The sequence below is a fragment of the Anoplolepis gracilipes genome, chromosome 17 (assembly GCF_047496725.1).
Source record: "Anoplolepis gracilipes chromosome 17, ASM4749672v1, whole genome shotgun sequence".
NCBI classification, from domain to species: Eukaryota; Metazoa; Arthropoda; class Insecta; order Hymenoptera; family Formicidae; genus Anoplolepis; species Anoplolepis gracilipes.
The window spans coordinates 910,088-931,268 of NC_132986.1; the positions used below are offsets into that span (position 1 = coordinate 910,088).

General features: G+C 33.1%; 2 protein-coding genes across 2 annotated transcripts in view; both read right to left on the reverse strand.

The window, feature by feature from the left end:
• Positions 1–1,961: 1,961 nt before the first annotated feature.
• The window catches only part of Twin (CCR4-NOT transcription complex subunit 6-like twin), a 272,484-nt gene continuing 253,264 nt past the window's right edge, over positions 1,962–21,181 (reverse strand). The window contains exons 4-8 of the mRNA XM_072909821.1: positions 18,479–18,630; positions 8,262–8,492; positions 7,949–8,126; positions 7,643–7,782; positions 1,962–7,567 (exon numbers count right to left, since the gene is read on the reverse strand). Coding sequence (XP_072765922.1) covers positions 7,491–7,567; positions 7,643–7,782; positions 7,949–8,126; positions 8,262–8,492; positions 18,479–18,630 — 778 coding nt within the window. The 3' untranslated portion in view covers positions 1,962–7,490. The remainder of the gene's footprint in view (positions 7,568–7,642; positions 7,783–7,948; positions 8,127–8,261; positions 8,493–18,478; positions 18,631–21,181) is intronic.
• Positions 9,353–10,680, reverse strand: Yip1d1 (Yip1 domain-containing 1). The gene is made up of 2 exons (XM_072909824.1): positions 10,311–10,680; positions 9,353–10,060 (listed from the first exon to the last, which is right to left on the reverse strand). Exons 1-2 carry the CDS (start codon positions 10,531–10,533, stop codon positions 9,501–9,503), a joined length of 783 nt encoding a protein of 260 aa, XP_072765925.1. The 5' UTR covers positions 10,534–10,680; the 3' UTR covers positions 9,353–9,500.

The following is a 21,181-nucleotide window of genomic DNA, read 5'->3' on the forward strand; positions in this document are numbered from 1 at the left end:
TTTGCCAAATATTTATTTCATAATTAAAATTTCAACATGGGATATATGGTATGGACTTTTTCTTCTTTAATTTTCTACTTTGATTGACTATTACTTTATTTACTGTAAGGTATATTTTAGTAACTATAGCATATCATACAGGAAATGCATATACACATAAATATCTATATAATACCATATTGAAATAAATAGTGTGCTGCAAAGAGTTTATTGTTCCACAGAAAAAAAAACTTGTATACTTTTTATTCTTTGCATGTCATCCATTTATTTTGCATTACTTATAATAAATTGTTACATTCGATCATGACTCAAACGCAGCCCATATACAATCATTGCATTTTTATAATAAAAAGAGAAATCATACATCATACCATAAAAGGATTACTCAAGTAAAACTAGAGGCTTCAAGAGCAGACTGACAGAGCATTTACAAACTCTATGAATATAATATAGCATAATAATTTTACATAATTTCTACTAGACCACACTCTCTCCTTCATTATATGCTTTTACAACTCCTACATATTTGTTCAGCATTCAATCAGGACCATGTGTAGCTCTCTTTTACTACATTTGTACTTTTTTTCGCGTTTCATTTAGTATCATTATTCTACATGGATTCTGATAAGGAAGAATGCTATTACTTGATATCCAGGCTCTATTTTTATTTCGAATTAAGAATAAGATAAGACTTAATTAATCAAATGTTTTTGCATTAAAATCATATAATCTATGTATGTTGTTGATAATATCAATCTAATTAGCTCATACTAAATGTTTAAAATATTTAAGATGTATTTTTTCATTTTTTTCAATATATATTATACTTAAAACATATATCGATGAAACAAAACATGTTATTTTATAATTATGCATAAATGTGTATATTAATATATATATATATTAATTTTATTTTATACAAAATGTTCTATTATTTACAATGTAATTTAAATTAACGAAATATATAAAAAATTTCAATTATAAATGAAGTTATTTTTATATATACATATAAAAACTTTTGCTTGTTAATTAACATTTTTGCGAGGCTCAAGTAATAAATCTTCTACGATGAAAAATTTTTAGTACAATTAAGACAAAGTTTCTCAAAAGAAAGAGAGCTTACACGAATCCTGATTGAATTTACAGATTTTTATAAGCGCAGAGATGTAATTGATCTTATAAGATGGACGCAACAATTGTGTTCCAATGTCTACAATTTTTTGATCGCTCTTTTTATAAAAGTACAGGCTGAAATGTGCTGTGCTCGTCTTATCTGTTTTTTTTTTTTTTTTTTTTTTTTTAATATCCTAATATAACTTAGTATTTTTAACTATGGAAGTCGAAGTTTGACGTTATATCGCAATGCTATATAGAATAATGATTTTTAAATTTGACGCGTTTTTTTAAATTTTAAATCGAAAATATAAAATTTGATTTAATCAATATAATCTCAACATTTTCAGATGATGATGAAAGATGTACCATTCCATTTAATCTTTCAGATGTAAACAAATCTTTTAATATCCAACTAAAGATTGTAGATTTTTTTTAGAATATTTATATATAAAACAAATGCATGATTACTTTCAAAAGTAACATCTTGCAATGAGGTGAGTTTGTTTTATGTATATATTAATATAAAAGCAATATTTTGGTAAATAATATAATTAATTAACAAAATAATATTATATTATAATATTACAGTCATATAAAGTGTAATATTAATAATAATAAGCGAGAATTAAAAGTAAATGTGCCACCTCAGCAAAAGAACATATAAATTAATTAATTTGTAATTGATATTTATTACACAAATTATATAAATTTTGTAAGATTGCTAATAGTTTGACCATTGCATATTATTCTATGTCAGATTGCGTGTACAGCGTCTTTTTTATGTTTATATATATATATATATACATATATATATACACACATATATATATATATATATATATATATATATATATATATATATTCTTATATGTATAAGTCGTTATGTGTAATATGCCCATGCAATTACAAAGAGAATTGCGAGCCTTAATCCTAAATATATTAATCAAAATTATATCAAAAGTATGCTAAACACTCTCCAAGCAACAGAACACAGCGTTCGCATTGTACAAGACTTTAAAAAGTTGCTATCTCCACATCGATTCAAGTAAAAATACCTACTTAATATTAAGTAAGATTTAGAAAAAAAAAAGAAAAAACTATAAGAGACTGAACGCGTTACTGTAGGAGAAGATTGAAAATTAATATATTTAGAGAGAAGTGCGTAATGCATTATTCGAGATTTCTTAGATGCTTAAATGTGGTGTTTCTCCTCGCTAATTCGATTTTAAAGCAATTTAGCGGTTTCTTGATAACATATAGATAAAAATTACGTTACTATTATATGCTACAGAGTTTGATGAATCCTTATTCGTAACTAATGAATATCGCTTGTTCGCTTAATACATCGAATACCGACAATAATACTAGTTTAAATCAACGCTTTATATTTAATTTGAATTCTCAGAGTTCATTTAGAGCCATGTAATGTAATACTATGAAATAATTATTACAAACTTAACTACAAGCTTCATTCTTCTTGTCAAATTTATTATTGCAGTTCTGAAAAGACAACATTTTGAAATGTATTATTCTCTCTCGAGAGATTGGCACCTTAAATTTTTTTTTCTATAAAAAAATAGAATAAAAACCTTTTTAGAATAAATTACTTTTTTTTTTTTTTTTTTTTTGCGAGATTATTTTAGAACCAATTTTATATATATTAATAAATTACAAATTTATATAGTTTCTACAAATAAAAGTAAAATATTATTTTTTAAATATTTATATCAATCAGAAAAAATTAAGATGTTGATATAATACACAGAAAGTTATATATATTGTATATGATGAGTATTTAAAGTAATTTTTCAATCAAATCAAAATAATGTAGGCCAGCAGCCCGTCCGACACTCAGCATTACTGTAAAAGTATTTTTTGTCGAAAGAACTGTTAAATGATACGAGGATAGGACTGTCCTAGTTATTGTCAAGCTTAGATAAATATCTTACTTTTCAGTTGTGGCGCCTATTGCCATCTATATTGTAAAAGTAAAATGTATTACAAACAGAATTACAGTTTAAAAATATTATCAAAGTTGCCAAAATAGACAATTTAATGTTTAATTGTGGTAATTTAATATTGCAAAACTTGAATATAGTTTAGAATTTATAACGATATAATAAATTGCGCGATTATTATTAATATATTAATAGCATATTTCTACAACGAGAGGCGCTAATTATTTTATTATTTAAAACTTAAACCAAATGTGTGCGCCACAATCTTTAGCAATGCAATTATAATCATTTCTTATTCTGAATACATATATATATATATATATATATATATATATATATATATATATATATATATATACCTATCTTAATACATTATTTCAGTATGATATCTAGATCTTTGTTAGCGGTATCGTTAGTATTACGCGAATATCAAGTTTTAAAAAACTCTCCATTATTAAAAAAAAACATATATACAATTTTCCATTCAATATCGATCATACAGAGACAGAAATTTAAATTCAATCAGGATTCATCAAACTTTCATTACAGTATATATGCATAATTTCTTTAAAATGTCGCTGTATGCCTTGCAGAAAAAAAACGAGAGAACACGTTATCTTAATTATTATGAGATAATGCTATAGCATAAAATTTGTTGTGATAATCCATTATTAACCGTTGCATCTTTTCGAAAGGACTTTCGCGTGTCAATCGTGCATGATAAAATGACTCTTATTAAACAATTAGCTTTCGGAGAAAACGGTGATTTTAGAAATAAAGAAGTAGCGCGATATAATATACATCTTTAATCAATGAATTCATTGATTTATTCTGAAAAGATGATAAAAAACTGACAAATATACTTCAGTCATGTTTGAAATATTCATGTTGTAAAAATGATTATACAGTTTCGCACACAGAATTAGATTACTATCGATAAATTTATCAATTTAATTGCACGAAACACTTGTCAGAATATATATAATTTAATATTCTTTTTGTTTACAAAAAGTAGTTTGATTTGTCAGTTTTTTCTAAGTTATTAGTATTAAATTGAAATCGGCTGAAAACATCGTTTTGTAAAATCACCGTGTTCGCGAATGCAACGTGAATACTCGTAATCTAAGTTAAAGTATATTATCTGAATCGTTAATCTCTTCTCGCTCTTTCATCACTTCAAAGCTAATATATCTGAAATACTATGGCATAGGCGGCTTCGCGCGTGAGCCAAAAATGCATGAGAGCACGTGTTTGTCACCCGACTCGTTTCATTCTTCTCATTCACAAAGCAAAATTCAGTGTACTGTACTTACACGTTTTTTTTTTCAAATGAAACGCTTTGATTATACGTGTCATTGGACAACGATTAAACAAAATTCCAACGCTGTTTTCCCCCCTCACATCGTATGTCACACAATCAATCATTACATTTATTCTAAAACGCAATCCACGTATCCACGTATTTAAAAAGAATCGAATAGCGATCGATACAACGTATACATTTATGTTTTTTTCGTTTTCTTTTTTCTTCGCTAGTAGATAAGAGACAATTACGGAGTGATTCTTTACGGACGAAAGCGATGAAAATACCCATGCGATATCTCGAATACTGTTGATAAAAATTATGATTTGTGCGCTATTTGTCGCGTCATGTTCTTGTAATTATTTGGAGAACCAATTTTGCAAAAAAATCGTGTCGGGTCCTATTCCGAAGAAGGATTTTCGCGCAGTGATCGCCATTACACCAATCCGCCAAGATTCACCGCGAAAGAAACATAGGTACTTTCATGCTGAAAATACATTTCCACACTTGATATACTAGTTAAGAGACATTACGAATTGTACTAATTTTCTTTTGCTACGTGATACATCGTAATATTAAAAGAGAAGCGAGTTAAAAATGATTATTATCATGCTTTTTCGTGTCTTTCTTTCCTTCTATACGATAGCACAAAAATTAAGGTTTTAAGTTTTATTATTATTGAAAAGAAATTCGCCATCTCGCTTTCTTGTCTTTCTACCTCTTTGTTCTGACAGTTTAAATTAGGCCCAAAGCAGCCGGCAATTGATTTTAATACGTCACATCATTCGCTTGCCGTGTGAAAACATGCTTAATACGCAGGAATATACAAATATCGAAGAGATGCCACCTCTCCCTTCGAGATAATTAAAACTATAATATAATTACCTACTTTATACAACATTTACTACACACATGTCTTTGATAAATTAATCCTTTACTTGTATAATTCAGTTGGCCCAAATTAAACCAAAACGATCCTCAATGGTTTTTTTAATAGAAAATTTTTTATATTCTTAATTACAGATTATGCCATATATAACGAGATCCATTACTACGCTCTATAATATTTATAAAATATTTATGAATTTTAATCTGTGCATAAAAACTTATGTATCTTTCCGAATACATGTTACCGTGCACGTTATCATGCTTTGTGTTAATGTACTATTAAAATACATATATATATGTTTGGTGCACAAATTGCTAACAAAATATGATGTGCGCAGTCTATATTTCCTAATCTATGATTTGTGTATACAATTAATGCACGCAAAGTATAAGTATTTTTCATCATTAAACTGTTTCAAAAAAAAAAAAAAAATTATAAAATAATATCGATATTTTTATAACATAGTACTATAGAATATATATATGTGTGTGCACGGTATTTAGAAACTTAAAATAAATTTCCATATTGTTCTTCCTAAAGTAAAAAATCAAGCTACATACTAATTGCAAAATCCCATTGTCATATTTACAACGCATATGTATATAAAAGAAAATTATATGTATATATACTATATTTGAATATTGATAATTGCTGTAAGATGTAATTGAAGATTAAATTATGTACAGCAATATGAAGAAAAAAGTATCAATCTTCTCGTTCCATGAAATTTTTAACAATTTGACGTAAATTTTTACATAAAGGGTTGTAAATATAGATTGCACGTTTCTCATCATTTGCATTTTTAGAAATATCAAGTATCTAACAATCAATGAAAAATACAAATTAAAGCCCTTTCTCGGTAATTTCAGAGAAAAATATTTAAATGCAAATATCCTTGCATTATAATCATATGCACATTTATACACATGCAATATTGCATATTTTACAATATCGTTAAGAGCTGTCTAATATATTTCCTACAATAACTAAAAGTAATTAGAATCTATATTTTGGTAGCTGCGGTATCAACTGCACATGCAACTTGCAAGACAATAGAAAAGAACAAATAAGCAAGATGTCAGACGGATAGAAATGTAATGTCGTGGAAAAACGTGAGAACTTTCGCACGCGCGATTCTATCGAAATTCTTCCGTTTTTCGATGGCAACTGAATTAACAAGTAGTGGATTAAGTGATATACGGAGCACATGTACATTAATATAATCGGAATCGAACGGATACCTAAAATGTGGGCGAATGTCGAACTGATCTCCCTTTGATGTTATGACAAATGTGTGTGATGAATATCATTACATTATATCGTACTTACAAATACACCCGCTACAATATCATCTATGTTTTCTTGTTTTCTTATATAACATTATCATATTATATCAATATACGTGGCCAATAAGAACAGATTTGTACTTGCATTGAAATTGTTTTAAGTCAATCACTCCAATCACTTCGCACAGCCCAGTATAGCATGTATGTTTTCATATGCTTTTTTTTGTTTTCGTTTTGTTTAAAAATACAATTTTTTTTTTCGTTTTCTCTCTCATTGGATGGCAGCATTCTTATCAAAAGGTTGGCTTGGAGAATGTTGTAATGACATTTAGGAAGGGGAGGAGGGAGTTTTGTTTAAGATGTGTTTCTCTCTCTCTCTTTCTCTCTCTCTCTCGCTCTCTATCTAGTAAGACGCTCTACTAGTTTTGTTTACTAGTAAATATGTTAATTTGTTCCAATTGTGTTAAATGTTGATATCACAGAGGCTTCTTGATCGGAATATTCGTCATTTTCTCTTTCTTTACTTTTTGTAGGAAAATAGGTATCTACACATACATATTATGATGGTAAATAGAGAGGTTACAATAATCCTTAGGCGTGGGAGAGTGAGTTAGCTCTTAAAAATGCAATACACTATACATGGGCTAGCTAAACGCATTACAACACGGCTCCCTTCACCTGGTCATTAGAATTGTGTGTTCGTCGGCGTTTCAACGACAGCAATTGCTGTTGATTGAATGTGCGGCAATGTATGGAGTATTTCTATGTATAACGTTCGCTCTATTGTAGTAAGAGTAATAAGTCGACTGCGAATGATATTGCTAGAGCCAGACGTAAATAGAGAAGAAGTGATGCAAATTCTTTCTTTTTCCCCTTTTTACCTTCCTTATTGATTTCTCGTCTTCTTATGGTTACTTGGGCCTAGATCGCAGCGGCTGCTACCTGCGTGAGATCAAACCATTGCTTGTTCCTACTGTCGGTGTCATTTCCAACTCCACTAACAGAGGAAAGTGATCTACAACATGAAATGTCGACATTATTTCTAGTTTTATCGGGGGGAAAAAGTAATCTGGCACGTATATAAACTTACCAGATGGGACGTGAGGATGAGGACATCCTACTACTTTATGTTCCTTAAACCACTCTGGGCTCAATGGACCTAAAAGGCCCAGTGGCACCATACTTTGCTTCGAATAGAAAATGTAATCTATTATGCCTTTAAATTCGAATCTAAAAACGTGAAAAAAGCATATTAAAAAAATGGGAATATCATATATATGTGGATATTAAAATATTAAATATTAAATTTAATAACATTGAATTATTTAATATATAGAATTTTATATATATAAAATAAATTGTATCTGTGGAGAAACAAGTAGTGGATTATTCTTACGTGTAGTTGGTGTAGGGCATAATGTCCTCGCTATAGGCAGATGCAAGCTTGAAAGAATGCGTGAATTCGTTAGGTTTATCGCAGCCAGAGATCTTTTGTAAACACGATTTGTATGCTAAATCCTTAAAATCACGATGATCGGCTGCCACACGTCCGGATGTAAGAAATTCGATCACACCTGCGTAACAGTTTGTTGCTGTTAATATTATTTTTACAGATTGCATACATATATTTATTATCAAGTATTAGCAAATGCAAGAAATTGTTTTTAAACAAATTTAAGAAAAATTGTTAGTATATAAATGCACGTTACCAGAATCAGGTAAGGAATTGAAATCGCCACAAAGTAGCAGTTGAACATTGGAAGAGTCAGGCTTATGGCCTGGTCTGAACGACTGGCCAGCTTGGTCCAAAATGGAACGTAATTCATTGCTCAGCATCATCGTCTGTATCAGTTTTACGTCGCAAAACTCGGGATCCCAATGGATGTGCGCCGTACAAACTAAAATTGGTTGTTGCACTTGTGCCGGGTCAGAAGGAACACCTGTAAAAGAAAAAAAATACATAATCTGATTAGTTGCAATAATATACATAATGTATCAAATAATTTTTCGTTTGCAATGTTAATTTTAAATGTTCAATAATTTGAGAAAAAAGAAAATAATTAACAAATAGAAGAATGAGATAATTTGATATTTGGATAATAATAATATAAAAATATACGTACATATAATTTCTCTTTATTGTTTTTTCACAAATTTTTTACATTATGGTACAAGATTAATATTGACGTTTTTTAAAACATTTGTATCTTAATTATTATTAAAATAAATTGTCTAATGATTATACTGCATATTTATATTGTGTATTAGGCATAAAAAATTAAAAAATTTTATCAAAGTTACTAAAATGCTTTGCAAAGCAAATTTGTTTATTTATTTATTTATGTTTTAAGCTTCCATATACTGTAAATTGTAAATAATTATAAAAATAATAAAAATAAATTCTGAGTATAAGAATAATTATTATGATTTTATAACACAAATGTTTTTTTTTCGTATATATTTTTATTATATAAATTATTGTTATGTTTAAGTGATAATTACGGAGATTATATTTAGATAAGAATAATACAACTTATAAGATCATAATCTTTATTTAGAAATTGTATAACAAATCTTAACCTAACGTTTGCGATAAACACAATACTCGCTCGCTGGTATTTTTCTTTTAAAATATAAGTATATTTCTTAAAAATATACTTACTCTGAAAATAGTTCAAATTATATTAAAAAACTTAATTGAATAAATTATGTATTCTTTTAACTGTATTGTTAGTTATGTTATTGTTATATGTTAAACACGGTTTATCATTATTAATAGTGGAATCAATTGTGGAAAATATAAATTTAAATAAACTTCACTTTATTACATAATCAATAGCATTAATCTGTACATAAACAAACTGTATTTCGTGTTTAGATCCGACAAGTTTAATCTTATATGGGGTGTAAATCCTATAAATATACAATATATCCAATCGACTTCTGACTTAAAATATTATTATCAATGTAAATACACCATAGAGAAGCAGACATGGGTAAGCTATGAGAAGCTTCTGGTCTTCCTCTCCTGACATAGTGGAAAAAAGCCTAGAAGCTGACAAGGATGCCCAAGCGACGGCCAAGACGGCGAGAATCAGGCCCATCGGGCCTCGTAAGGTAGTAAAGACACTAATACCCGCCAGAACAACTACGGGCAACAAGCAGTAGCCCAATACAGACGCGACGGACGAGAGCGTGATGTTAGCGCTGCTGCTCATCAAGGACTGCAGGATATACATGAGTATACAAGAGGTCATGGCTAAGCCGTATACATAGCCAAAGTGTGCTTTTGAACCAGCCAGGAGTAGAAATGCCGCCAGGACCAAGCAAAATGCCACAGGTCCTGCCAAGTCTGAGTCTTGTAGCAGATAATTTGCATCGTCAATCTGTCCTTTTCTATGAAAGGGATTCAACACAGCCAGAGTCTTTTGCATTATCCTGTCAGGGTCGATACCAAGTTCTTCCAACAGAGGCGGCTCGTCCTCTTCATCCCCGAAGCCGGTGGTGCCTGTAAATTCAATGTTGTAAAGATTTCTCTTACGCAGTGATCAATAATCCTCGAGCAGATGATACAGTAATCACGATAGACCATCTGTCTAATGGCAACAATAAATTTTCCAGAATTCCCTTCAAACAATATAGTAGTATGGAACTAATTGTCAAACGCTGGTTCGCTTGTCATTAATCTGACAAGCGGTGTTGACGTCAGCTCGAGGATCAGAAGGCTAAGTCCATTGCTTTTTTTTTTTTTTTTTTACCTTTCGTATAATCATCCTGCGTGTACAGATCACCACTGTAGGGGCTCTGGGTAGGATCGAGGAAGCTCTTGCGTCCATACGAATAATCGCCAGTCGCTTGCTCGTTAAACGTCTGGAATTCGAATTGTTGGTTAGGTTGCCCGAAACCGGACGTCTCGAAGTTGTATTGACCCTGGGGCGACTGAGTCCAGTAGGCGTTGTCCTGGCCGGTGTATCCGGACATCGCGCCAGCGTTTGAAGATTACGTTTCTTCCTTATAGATTTGAATCTTCCTTTTGACTTTGACTTCTCCGGAATGTTGACACATCAATACGTCGTTACCGCAGGTTAGGCTAGATCGCTTATCGCGAGATAACAGCAACATTATAGCGTCCTACTTTAGCGACGTTCGGTAATTCAGCATTATTCGAGAAATGATTGCGTTTTTCAGATGTACAAATATTATTCTTCCTTGAATAATACTGATTATTTAAATGATTGTCTTCATTTTTTTTCTAATTATTAAAATCAGTTTTCAATCAATGTTCCTTAATCTTCTATGATATGTATTCTAGCGTCATTCATCTCTTTGTTTTTTTTTTAATTTTTAAAAATCTTTTCTTATAATTTTGTTATATTTTTATACATGTGCATTTTAAATTTATATAATTAAATAATTTAATAGTGTAATTATAATATATTAGAGAATAGTTTGCTGTTAGATTTATATTATAATATACATTATTATATATATATATATATATATATATATATATATATAACTATATTACATTAAATGATTTGATTTAAATAAATTAATATAATATAGTCATACACATTTATCAAAACTCAAGTTGTATATTGTTTGACTCATAATCTCTTTCTTTCACGCCTGCGTAATTGCAAAGTAATTAAGATGAGATGGACGAGCCACGCGATACTCAGTACTAAGTTATCGATACCAATTAAAACATTCATCAGTGTAAAGAGAGTGTAAATCCCGAAACCTCGATTCGGAGCCATCTCGGCTTGGCCTTTAATAAGACCCGTAAATTAGCGCTGCTAATACTTTCTTTGTACAATTACGGCAGATTAATGCTGTATTTATTTTCCCTTGTTAATAAATTCTCTTCGCCGTTGGATGGCAAGGGCACTGGAAATCGCCCAACTTGGAATCACTTTGTCGCAACAAGTAGTATATGCCCGCAAAATGTTTGTCGCAACAAATTTTTTTTTCCAAACTGTCTTAGGACCAATTAATTTTAAGCTCGGTTTACATTACATTTTGATCTCTTTCAAATAAATTATGAAAAAGAGACGAAGAGACAGTTTAAATCGGTTAAAGATAAGTAAATAAATGAAAATGATAAAGGGTTTTTCGTATAATTTTGTAAATATAAAAGTTCAATTTTTCTTTTAAATGTAGATTTAAATCGTTTTAAACATAAGCTTTTCAAACACGACAGAGTATAGCAACATGAAGGTAAAAGTACATTATAATTTTATTGGATACTATAACACGCGATTCTTCGCTGCCGTACATGTTGATGATCTCGCGACATAGTAATTCAGCATATTAATTTAGCTTTTACGGCATATTAACTCACCCATGACTTAAGTAATTCCCGACACGTGACAGGAAGTAAAGCGCGATGAAGGAGTTGCTAACGGTATGATTCTGAGATGGTCATTTGAAATTAATGCTTGAGCTCCTCCCATTATCGGAAATCGATATATGTTAAATCGTTCTATTAATTTCGCGATCGATTAATCGTCTCGTGGGTGGATCGTTCACATGTTCGAAAAGTCATCAAAGAGTGATTTATTCCCCAATTAGCATTACTGTTGTGATTAAAGAAGAAAGTTGTACATATATTGTTGATTTTAAATTTAACAATGTATATCGTTAAAAAATTTAATATTATTCCAACAATAGAAATGGATAAATCTTTTTTCTTTGAAATGCGAAAAAGGTGGGCGCGAATAAAATTAATAGAAAAACTTAATACGTGTATACTTAAATTTTAAATAAAATATTAAATTTATTAATCAATTTGACATTATACATAACTATAACGTCAAATTGATTAATAAATTTAATATTTTATTCAAAGTTGAAGTACATAGTACTTTATCTATTTAATATAATAGCTTTTAATTTAATTGCGATACTTTATGGAAAGTTTTTAATATAACTTTCAAATTCTTCGGGCAAAAAAATTGGCTTTATTGTAAAAATCGCGTCCAACCCTGAGGATTAAATGTTCTTAAGTTCTTCTTCACTCTTCTCTTTTTCACTTCTCCCCGAGTCCGCGGCGATCTCCTTCAACTCTCTCGAGGATTATCGGGCGCAAAAATCGTTATTTAATACCCCCGTGTGAGATGCCGGGGGTATACTCTGTCCTCTCGAACACAATATCGTAAATCCGCCCCATTTAATTGCGCCCGCGAGAATCCGCTTTTACTATCGGACCTTACAGATTAACCCTACTCAAGCAGCTGTTTCGCCTTGCGTCTTCAATCTCCCACACCACGTTCCTTTGCAGAAGGAAACATTCCGCAAGAATCGCTCGTTCTGCGAGAGAAACTTACGCGATTCAGTCGAAAAACAAAATCATTACCTCGTAATCTAGACATAAAAGAAATAAATAAAAAAAATATATACATTTTTTTTCGTTTTTTAATATTAATCGTATAAGAGCGTAAAATTATCTAGGGCGTTTTATGACTTATTTGCTTAAATCAGATGCAAAGTAATATTTATTATAAAAGTACAAAAATAAAAAAAACAAGCTAAAATAATTTAAATGTTCCAAAGCGTTTTATGGGAAATAAAATATTTCTGTTGCTTAACCCAATTCGAAATCCATCGTGAGAGCATTACTAGGCTCTTTCATATTGCGTAAGGCAGGATTAAGAGAAGTCGGTAACATGGCTGTTCGCCATTGGCAATACGGATATTTCAGGGTGTAAATCAGGCTAGATTAGAATAGAGGGCTAAGGTACCTCGGAATGGCGGTTGTACGACAATCGAACCCGCGAACCGGCATTCGCCGGGTCGAACTGGGAGCAGTCTCGTAAATTACTGAGGGAATCAATATCCGTTCTATCCCTTTCCCCGAATGCCTCCTGGGCAAGAGAAGCTTTTATAGCAGGCACGGACTTGCAATCTACGAACTGGCTTTTATGAAGGATTGAAATTGAAGGCTAATTTTCCAAAACTCTAAAAATAATCTGACTGAAAAACACACATATATAATATTGATATTGATGTCTAATTATTTTTTATATCGGTAATAACAGGAATTTATTTTTGCTTTCTTGAAAAAAAAAAAAAAAATAAAATATAAGAAACGGGGGCGTTACAAGTATATATAAATTACGTGAATTTGCATGCGTGTATATTAAAAATCAAAGATTTATAAAATTTATGCAATCACCAAAAACATAAAATGCAACTTAATAAATTCCTCTGGGTATAAAAATAAAAAATTGAAACAAATATAATAAATACGAAGAAACTGCTAAAAGACTGCGATATCTACGAATCATTAAATCCCAATACACTGTCATTAATAGCTTTGCCTTCGACTTATGTCGCACCATGTTACTTTACGCAAATCTCTCACTCCTCGCTCTGCATTAATCTGCATATTCGAGAACGACATATATCCAGTATTAAAGCGCGCTGCGATGAATGAATGATTACGAATGTCACTCCGAGGAGAGTTTATTTCGTCGTTCTGCATATTATTTAAAAGTCGCCTATCCAATTAGACCGTTGTGATGTGTTTAATGAGACACTCGATACCGATACATCAAACTTTCCAGCAATTCCTACAGGACGTTTCAAAACACGATAATCAAACTTTGCAAAGATTTACGACTTTTCACACGAAAATGTGAATTAAATATCATACAAAAAATTTGTTTTAAAAAGTAGATTTTATAAATAGCGTCGTGATAATTTTAATTACAAACAGTACGATATATAAAAAGATTTTATACAAGTAACAATTTTCATATTTTATTCCTTTAAATCTCACTTATTATTATCATGTTAATAATAACACCGAATAATAATATATTAATGACGCTAATAATACATACTGTATGTATTTATTATAATATAATAATAAATACATATTAATGACAATAATAACTGATGGAAGAATATATATATATATGTGTGTGTGTGTGTGTGTGTGCAAGTATTATTGAAACAGCCTGTAGGAAACGCCCTATCGCGCAGTCACGTGGAAAAATGCAAAACCCACGCTTAAAGCGCGCTTATTTATGCATACGCGCATAGTTACGCAGTTTTCAGTGCGCGACGGCTCAATATATCAATGAAAAATCGAACAGAGTGACGTACACAAACAAATACACATACGTGGAAATGAACACTCGTTCAAGAGATGCTCATTCGAGATAGGATTGGTGGTGTGTCCCAGCATCTCTGTGTATAGCCTGGGCGAATTTATAAAGCTCGCGGGAAAGAGATAGAGAGCTTGCTGGCTGCCGCTACTCTGTCCGCCTCGGGCGAGAATGCGAACGCGTATCCGAAGCGAGTGCACTCTTGTCGCTGGATGCATCGTACCGCAAGCGCGATTAATTAAGCGACAAGGTGTCTCGTATGTAACGAATGTCGTGTGACGTGGTTCTCGTGGTTACTCGCTCCAGCTCGCGGATTCAATTACCCGACGATTTATCTGCCGATTGCAACGAGGTCATGGAAATACGAATCATCGTAACGTTACGTGACACGGATATACCCGCAATCATTTAAATGCACCGGTACATGTCTTTGAGAAAAGATTAATCCAACATATTTTTTTTTTTTTTTTTTTTTTTTTTTTTAAATTATAAAAAAATAAAATGTAAGTTAATTAAGAAAAACTGAGAATCAATCCTACGAATTTTGAACTTTAACACGATGTTCGTGATGCGACTCTCTGATATTCTTTCATTATGGAAATTCTCTTATTACAGAAAATCTCTCCGTAATGAAACTTTGAATTATTTATACAAACTTTGAATTATTAACGTCGTTTTACTTTAACATCGTCCGAATACGTTTACGTCACTTTTAGCGACTTCACTCTAATTGTCCAGACGTAATCGCGCAGCGGTGATTACTCGGAGAATAATTGAGCCCTCCCGTATTTCCTTACCGCCGAGAAATTCGATATTTGGTATCGCCGCGTCGTATCTAAATGCATCCCGCTCGCCGGACGGTAGAACTATATCCTCGGCGGCATGGAATAATCCCGTGGGATCTGAATGAATTCACCGGCATTTTAGCCGTAGAGAAACTTTCAGCCGGTTAACCGCGCGTAAAGCCACGCTGGCTTTCAATTCTCCGCGCTAAGGGAAAAAAGATGGACGTCTGCTGGAAAAAATACATTCGTTCTCTAATTTTAAAAAATATCCTCCGCAAAAATGACCCAACAGTCATAATTTATCCAGCATAGATTTTCCATCTTACATCATCAATATTACTTGCTGAAATATATTCATATCGTGAAATACGAAATTAAAAAAATGTCGAGCCGCACGGCAAGGTGTGATTATGATGCGGTTGTTGTCGTTAAAAATCGAGAATGCTAAAACTCTGAGAAGGCGTCTCTCCGATGAGGAATGATTAACAGTGCCACTTTGAAATTTTTACACTCGGAAAAGAATCGTGGGCGTACGCGCGATAAATAATCTCTCCGCTCTCTCTCCTTATATCTCTCCGAATGGTAGGTACATCGTTCATCGTCCGCCGGCAGCTGATATCGGTTTATTAGTACCGCTGATGGTACACTATTAATCCGACCAATGGAGATTCGCAGAACAGGGATGTTCCTTCGGAGCGGATCATCTTTTTCACGGATCGAGCCGGAGAGACTATCAGCTCTCGGTCCCACACGAGGCTGAGAGAGGATGCGTCTCTAGCTTGCTCGTATTCAGGCAAGAGGGATCATTAATCGCAGCCCACTGCCATGGTTACATGGATTTTAGTTCTTCGATCGGGATTTAATCTCGATACTTTCTCGCCCTCGGCGCGAGCGCATCCATCTCCGCGAGGGAACATCGACCTACGCGAGTATTCTTATCGCGCGTATGTAATTTGAGCACTAAAAATGGATCTTTCCAATTACGTATATTTTCTTACAAAATGTTGTAAAAAAAGATAGTAATATTATTGGAAAACCGAGGAACCGTGATTAGCTTGAATTTTAGAAATATGCTAAATAATGTATTAAGATTCATCGAGAAGGCAACGAACATGCTCGCGATCATATTTGATTAGATCGTGTTTATTCGCCCGAATGATGCCAACTTAGTTGGTTTACGCCGTGTTCTCTGATTATTCATGATTATTCAATTGGCCAAGTCTTAAGTATATATAAGGAAGTTGAGCGACGGCTTCAAAGCGAGGAATGTAATGCGACGCGAGTACATACGCCGGGAAATTCAGAGAAGTTTAGAACTGCCGTGAGTCATACCTAGTTCTCGACACGGGTGGCCGAATTAATTCCATTCGCGTGGAAATTCTCTCGAGCAGAGAGAAGATCAGAGATTTCTACATTTTTTTTCTTCCAAGATTTGAAAAATGTTTGCTACTATTAAACACACGCGAGTGTGAACATGCACATTTCAACAGGCGTCTGTAAAAATATTTATTGCGATCGCGGCCATTTTTTCTGAAAATTACAAAGTTATAACATTCATCATTACGAGTGAAAAAAAAAAAATTACAAAAGTCTATAGAAAATGTTTAGTAATTTTTAAATAGCGTTTAAAAAACTTTGCAACTTTGTATATGAACGAAATTTATATTTTAAAAATTTGTAAGCAAATATATCTCTTTCATGCAAATGGTAAATTTATATTAAAATATTATATCTGCAAATAGGAAGAACGCTTACGATTTGATCTAGTATCTACCATAGTGATTTACTTGGCGATAATAATTTCCGATGTATATACGAGAAGCTAATCAGGTGTTAACCGCAGCGCAGGAAGCGCGCAGGAGGCTGCGAGGAGTCATCGGTCTCGCAGACGCGATCGATTACTCCTTCTCGATAAGAAGGAAAAGAGTCCACGGGGCTTTTTCCCGACCGGTCGTTGCGCCCGGTATGGATTAATGTAACGCGGGTAATGGCTCATTAACGAGAGCACGTTCCGACGCGTCGGAGTGAGTCGTAAAAGCCGTTCTCGACCTTTGGGGCACCATATAAATCTTCGGCCTGGTTTACTCGCACATTCCGCGATATGCTTGCTATACAAGGTGTGCCAGTCTCACCATAATTTAAATACTAATACTATCTTAAAAAGATTTGATTCCTCATCTCTATCAATCTGAAAAGTTTGAACAATTTGCTTTAATTATGAATTATAAAATTCTGCAAAATATGTATATATCGCGACAAAATAAAAATAAATTATAATCAACACAAACTTCAAATTCAGTTGCTGTACAGCAATATTTATAAATTTTCAATTTCTCTCATATAATTGAAATATTATTTTTATTAGCTAGATTTATATAATATTTTTTTGTTAAAAAAATCGACGAATCGGTCAATCGTAGAAATACATATATATATGTAAACGATAGCGTTGGATCACCCTGTGTATATCGAATCAGAGTATCGTGCTCGCCTCAATCATCGAGCGTGCGAGCTTCCACGACCGCGGGAAAAACGTGGACTTCTGTATATTGTGCGTGTCTAGTAGTAGTCCAGCAGCTTCATCGGTTACCGAGAGACCGACGCGTTAATTACTTTCGTGTTTCAGGGTGTGCAAACACGCGGCTGGATACGCGCGAATCACCATAGGTGTGTGTAAAACGAGCAGACGCTCGGTTAACGTCTGTCGTTCTTTTATTTTCACGCATCATACCCGCAATTTTTAACCCTCTTTCGTTTCCAGGCGATTTAACGCGAATATTCGCAAAAAATTGAATCGACCTAACCTTTTTTGTCGGCCTCGAAATATTTTATTCTTCTATAAGTTGTTGGATAATTTTAAAACTTATTAAAAAAAAAAAAAGCTTGCTCGAAGACACATTAAATGTCCAAATTTGAACCAAGCTGAATATCAAATACTTAATACGTAAATTAATTGAACTTAAACTGCTTATAACTTTGCAAACAATATTACATATTGATAAGATATGGATTTCAAGATGCACTCACCATTGTCCCAAGCGGCTTCCTTAGTCCTAAGTAATGCAGCCAGCCCGATGTTATCTTTGGGCATGACTCGATTCAACATGTTGTCCGAACCCTCCGCGTTCGCCATCGCCAATTGATTGAATTCGACTAAATGCTCCTTTATCAGAGAAAATCTGCAAAAGAAAAAATCAAGAATTCGTGAGAAAAACAAATTTGAATTTGACTAGATATAATTCTTAAGTTGCTACTTTATTTTTTAATATTGTCTTAATCTTGACGATGATGGAACCACAAGATTCTGTTCAAAATCATTGTGGACCGGTCATCACCATCTGTCACGTTGACAGTTGAGGCATTTTATTTATTACACGAGACTCTAAGACAATATTAGCGGATATATCGTCACATTTTCAACATTCAATGTGTATTAGAATAAACAATTTTAAATATTGTATATACATTAAAGAGAATCTCGACGGAAATTGAAACGTTTGCGCACATATTAAGTTACGATTTGATTTTTACACTGAGAAAAAAAGTCGTCAATTTAACTAAATGCGTTTAGTTGGTTATAATTTTTATAATTCATATATATGGATATTTAATTCAAATATGTAGATATTGAAGTAAAATATTTTATATTTGACTTAAATATCTACATATTTGAATTAAAAAAATTATAACCAACGCTAAACGCATTTAGTTAACGACTTTTTTTTCTCAGTGTATATAATTTATTAAATTAATTGTATTTATTTAAATGTAATTTATTAAATTAACTTTATTCAATTAACCGAGATACTGTAAAATTTATCGAATTTATTACTCCTACTGCCATATTTTTATTGTAATTTATTTTTTGATTCGAAATTCGAAAAAATATAAATATCTTAATGGACTGTGAAATAGCAAAACTACTCTCTTGGAATTAAATGAAGTATCCCGGTATGGGATTAAATTCCCCTTTCGTTGCATCAAAGACCGTAACGTCAATTGTCATCGCAGTTACGATAGCGTGAGTCACGAATCGCGCGAAACTATGTGTCGGGAAAAGAATTTCTGGTCCTTTTTCAATCGGTCGTTTAAGCCGTAGTAAAGGGCTGGCGAGACTCAATTTCGTCCCGTAGAGACGTAGAGAAAGACTTGGCAAGCACGCTTACAACCTTAGATACGACGAGACCGTAACGTCCCGTCGCGTCGGTATCGGACGATTTTCGTCGTAGCCAGAGAAAGGCATATCACGTACGCGATGTAGAATTTTCCAGACTTTTTCTCTTCCCTTCCTTATTCCTGATATGTGCGGCACGTATGCTTGAGAAATATATTCTTCACCGAAACCCATTACGAACCATCATCCCCCTCCCCTTCCGCCGGCCCTGTTCCCGGGCCAGCCTCTCCTTAGTAAACAAGATTGAATCAATGTCACCCGTCGCTCCAGAAAGAAAGAGGATTGAGTTAAGACTGGCCAAAAATAAGAAAAGGGTCGCGGTGAAAATTTTGAATGCCTAATTGATTTTCCGCTGTATATATAGAAACGTCTTATTTTTTCTATTCATTTTTAGATTGCAAAGACGGTTCTCTAATGCGAAAAAAAATGTAATTTTATACAATTAAAGTCTAAAAATATAAGCTTTTATACAAGGACTATAATTTTGTTATCCTTCTCTCATTTCGCGAAAGAATAAAAACTTGACTCGAAAAATATTTATCGTCTAATGAATTGTAAAATTTTATCCGTGTTGTTGTGTATTGCGCGACCATTAAACTCTCTTCTTCCGATAGATTTTTCCCTCTCTTTTTCTCTTTCTCTTTTTTTTTTTTTTTTTTTTTTTTTTAAGCGGCACTTCGACATTGCGCCGTATAATCCGCGAGAAGGCAATAAAGCCGGGAATGATCGAGGGGCGAGCGCCGAAGGCGGAAATTGAACGCGAGTTGAACTTTACGCTCATCGCGCGAGCGTTGATTTGGTTCGGTCGATTTGGTCGCGTTGTTCAGCCGGATTGAAATCGATGGCCGTGTCTTTGCAAGCCGTAAAAGAAAGACCGTAAGCTCCTTCTTTTTCCTTCTCCTCTCATCACCTTCGACCGAGGAAATTCATAGCGAGGCGACGAGAAGAAAGGAAAGAAACGTCAGAGAGAGAGAGACCGAGTCATGCGAATCATGACTCGGTCTCGCCCCGCAGTAGTACGAGCGCGTTTTGGTCAGACAAACGCGGCGACCTCGAATTCTTATGTGCGAGGTGACAGCAATTTTTATATTATTGAACCACGTGGAATTTTTTTTAACGACATGTCTTAATAAAATGAGGCATCTGGAAAAATATTTTTCTTCAAGATACGATTCGTAATAATTCTAATTGAAAATTCATTTATGCCGATATATTAAAACTCGACTTGTGAATATTCCAGATTAATTAAATACAGAATGTTTAATGTTACAAACGATATACGGTGGAGAGTTAAAACGGTGTGGAAACATTTAAAACGGTTGAGAGAGCAAGGAGGGAGGCTCCATTCGTCGCCATCGGCCTTAATATTGTCGCACAGAGACACATTCACTTCGCACGAGCTATTTACGACGGGGTGGGTTATAAAGGGAACCGTTACACATATGTATAGGGGCGCATTAATCGTCGCGCTCGTGCGGTTTGATAGCCCCCGGGGTTGGCATTGCGACGCGATATCGCGGAGACCTGCCATTATGTCACGAGATACTCTGAAAATA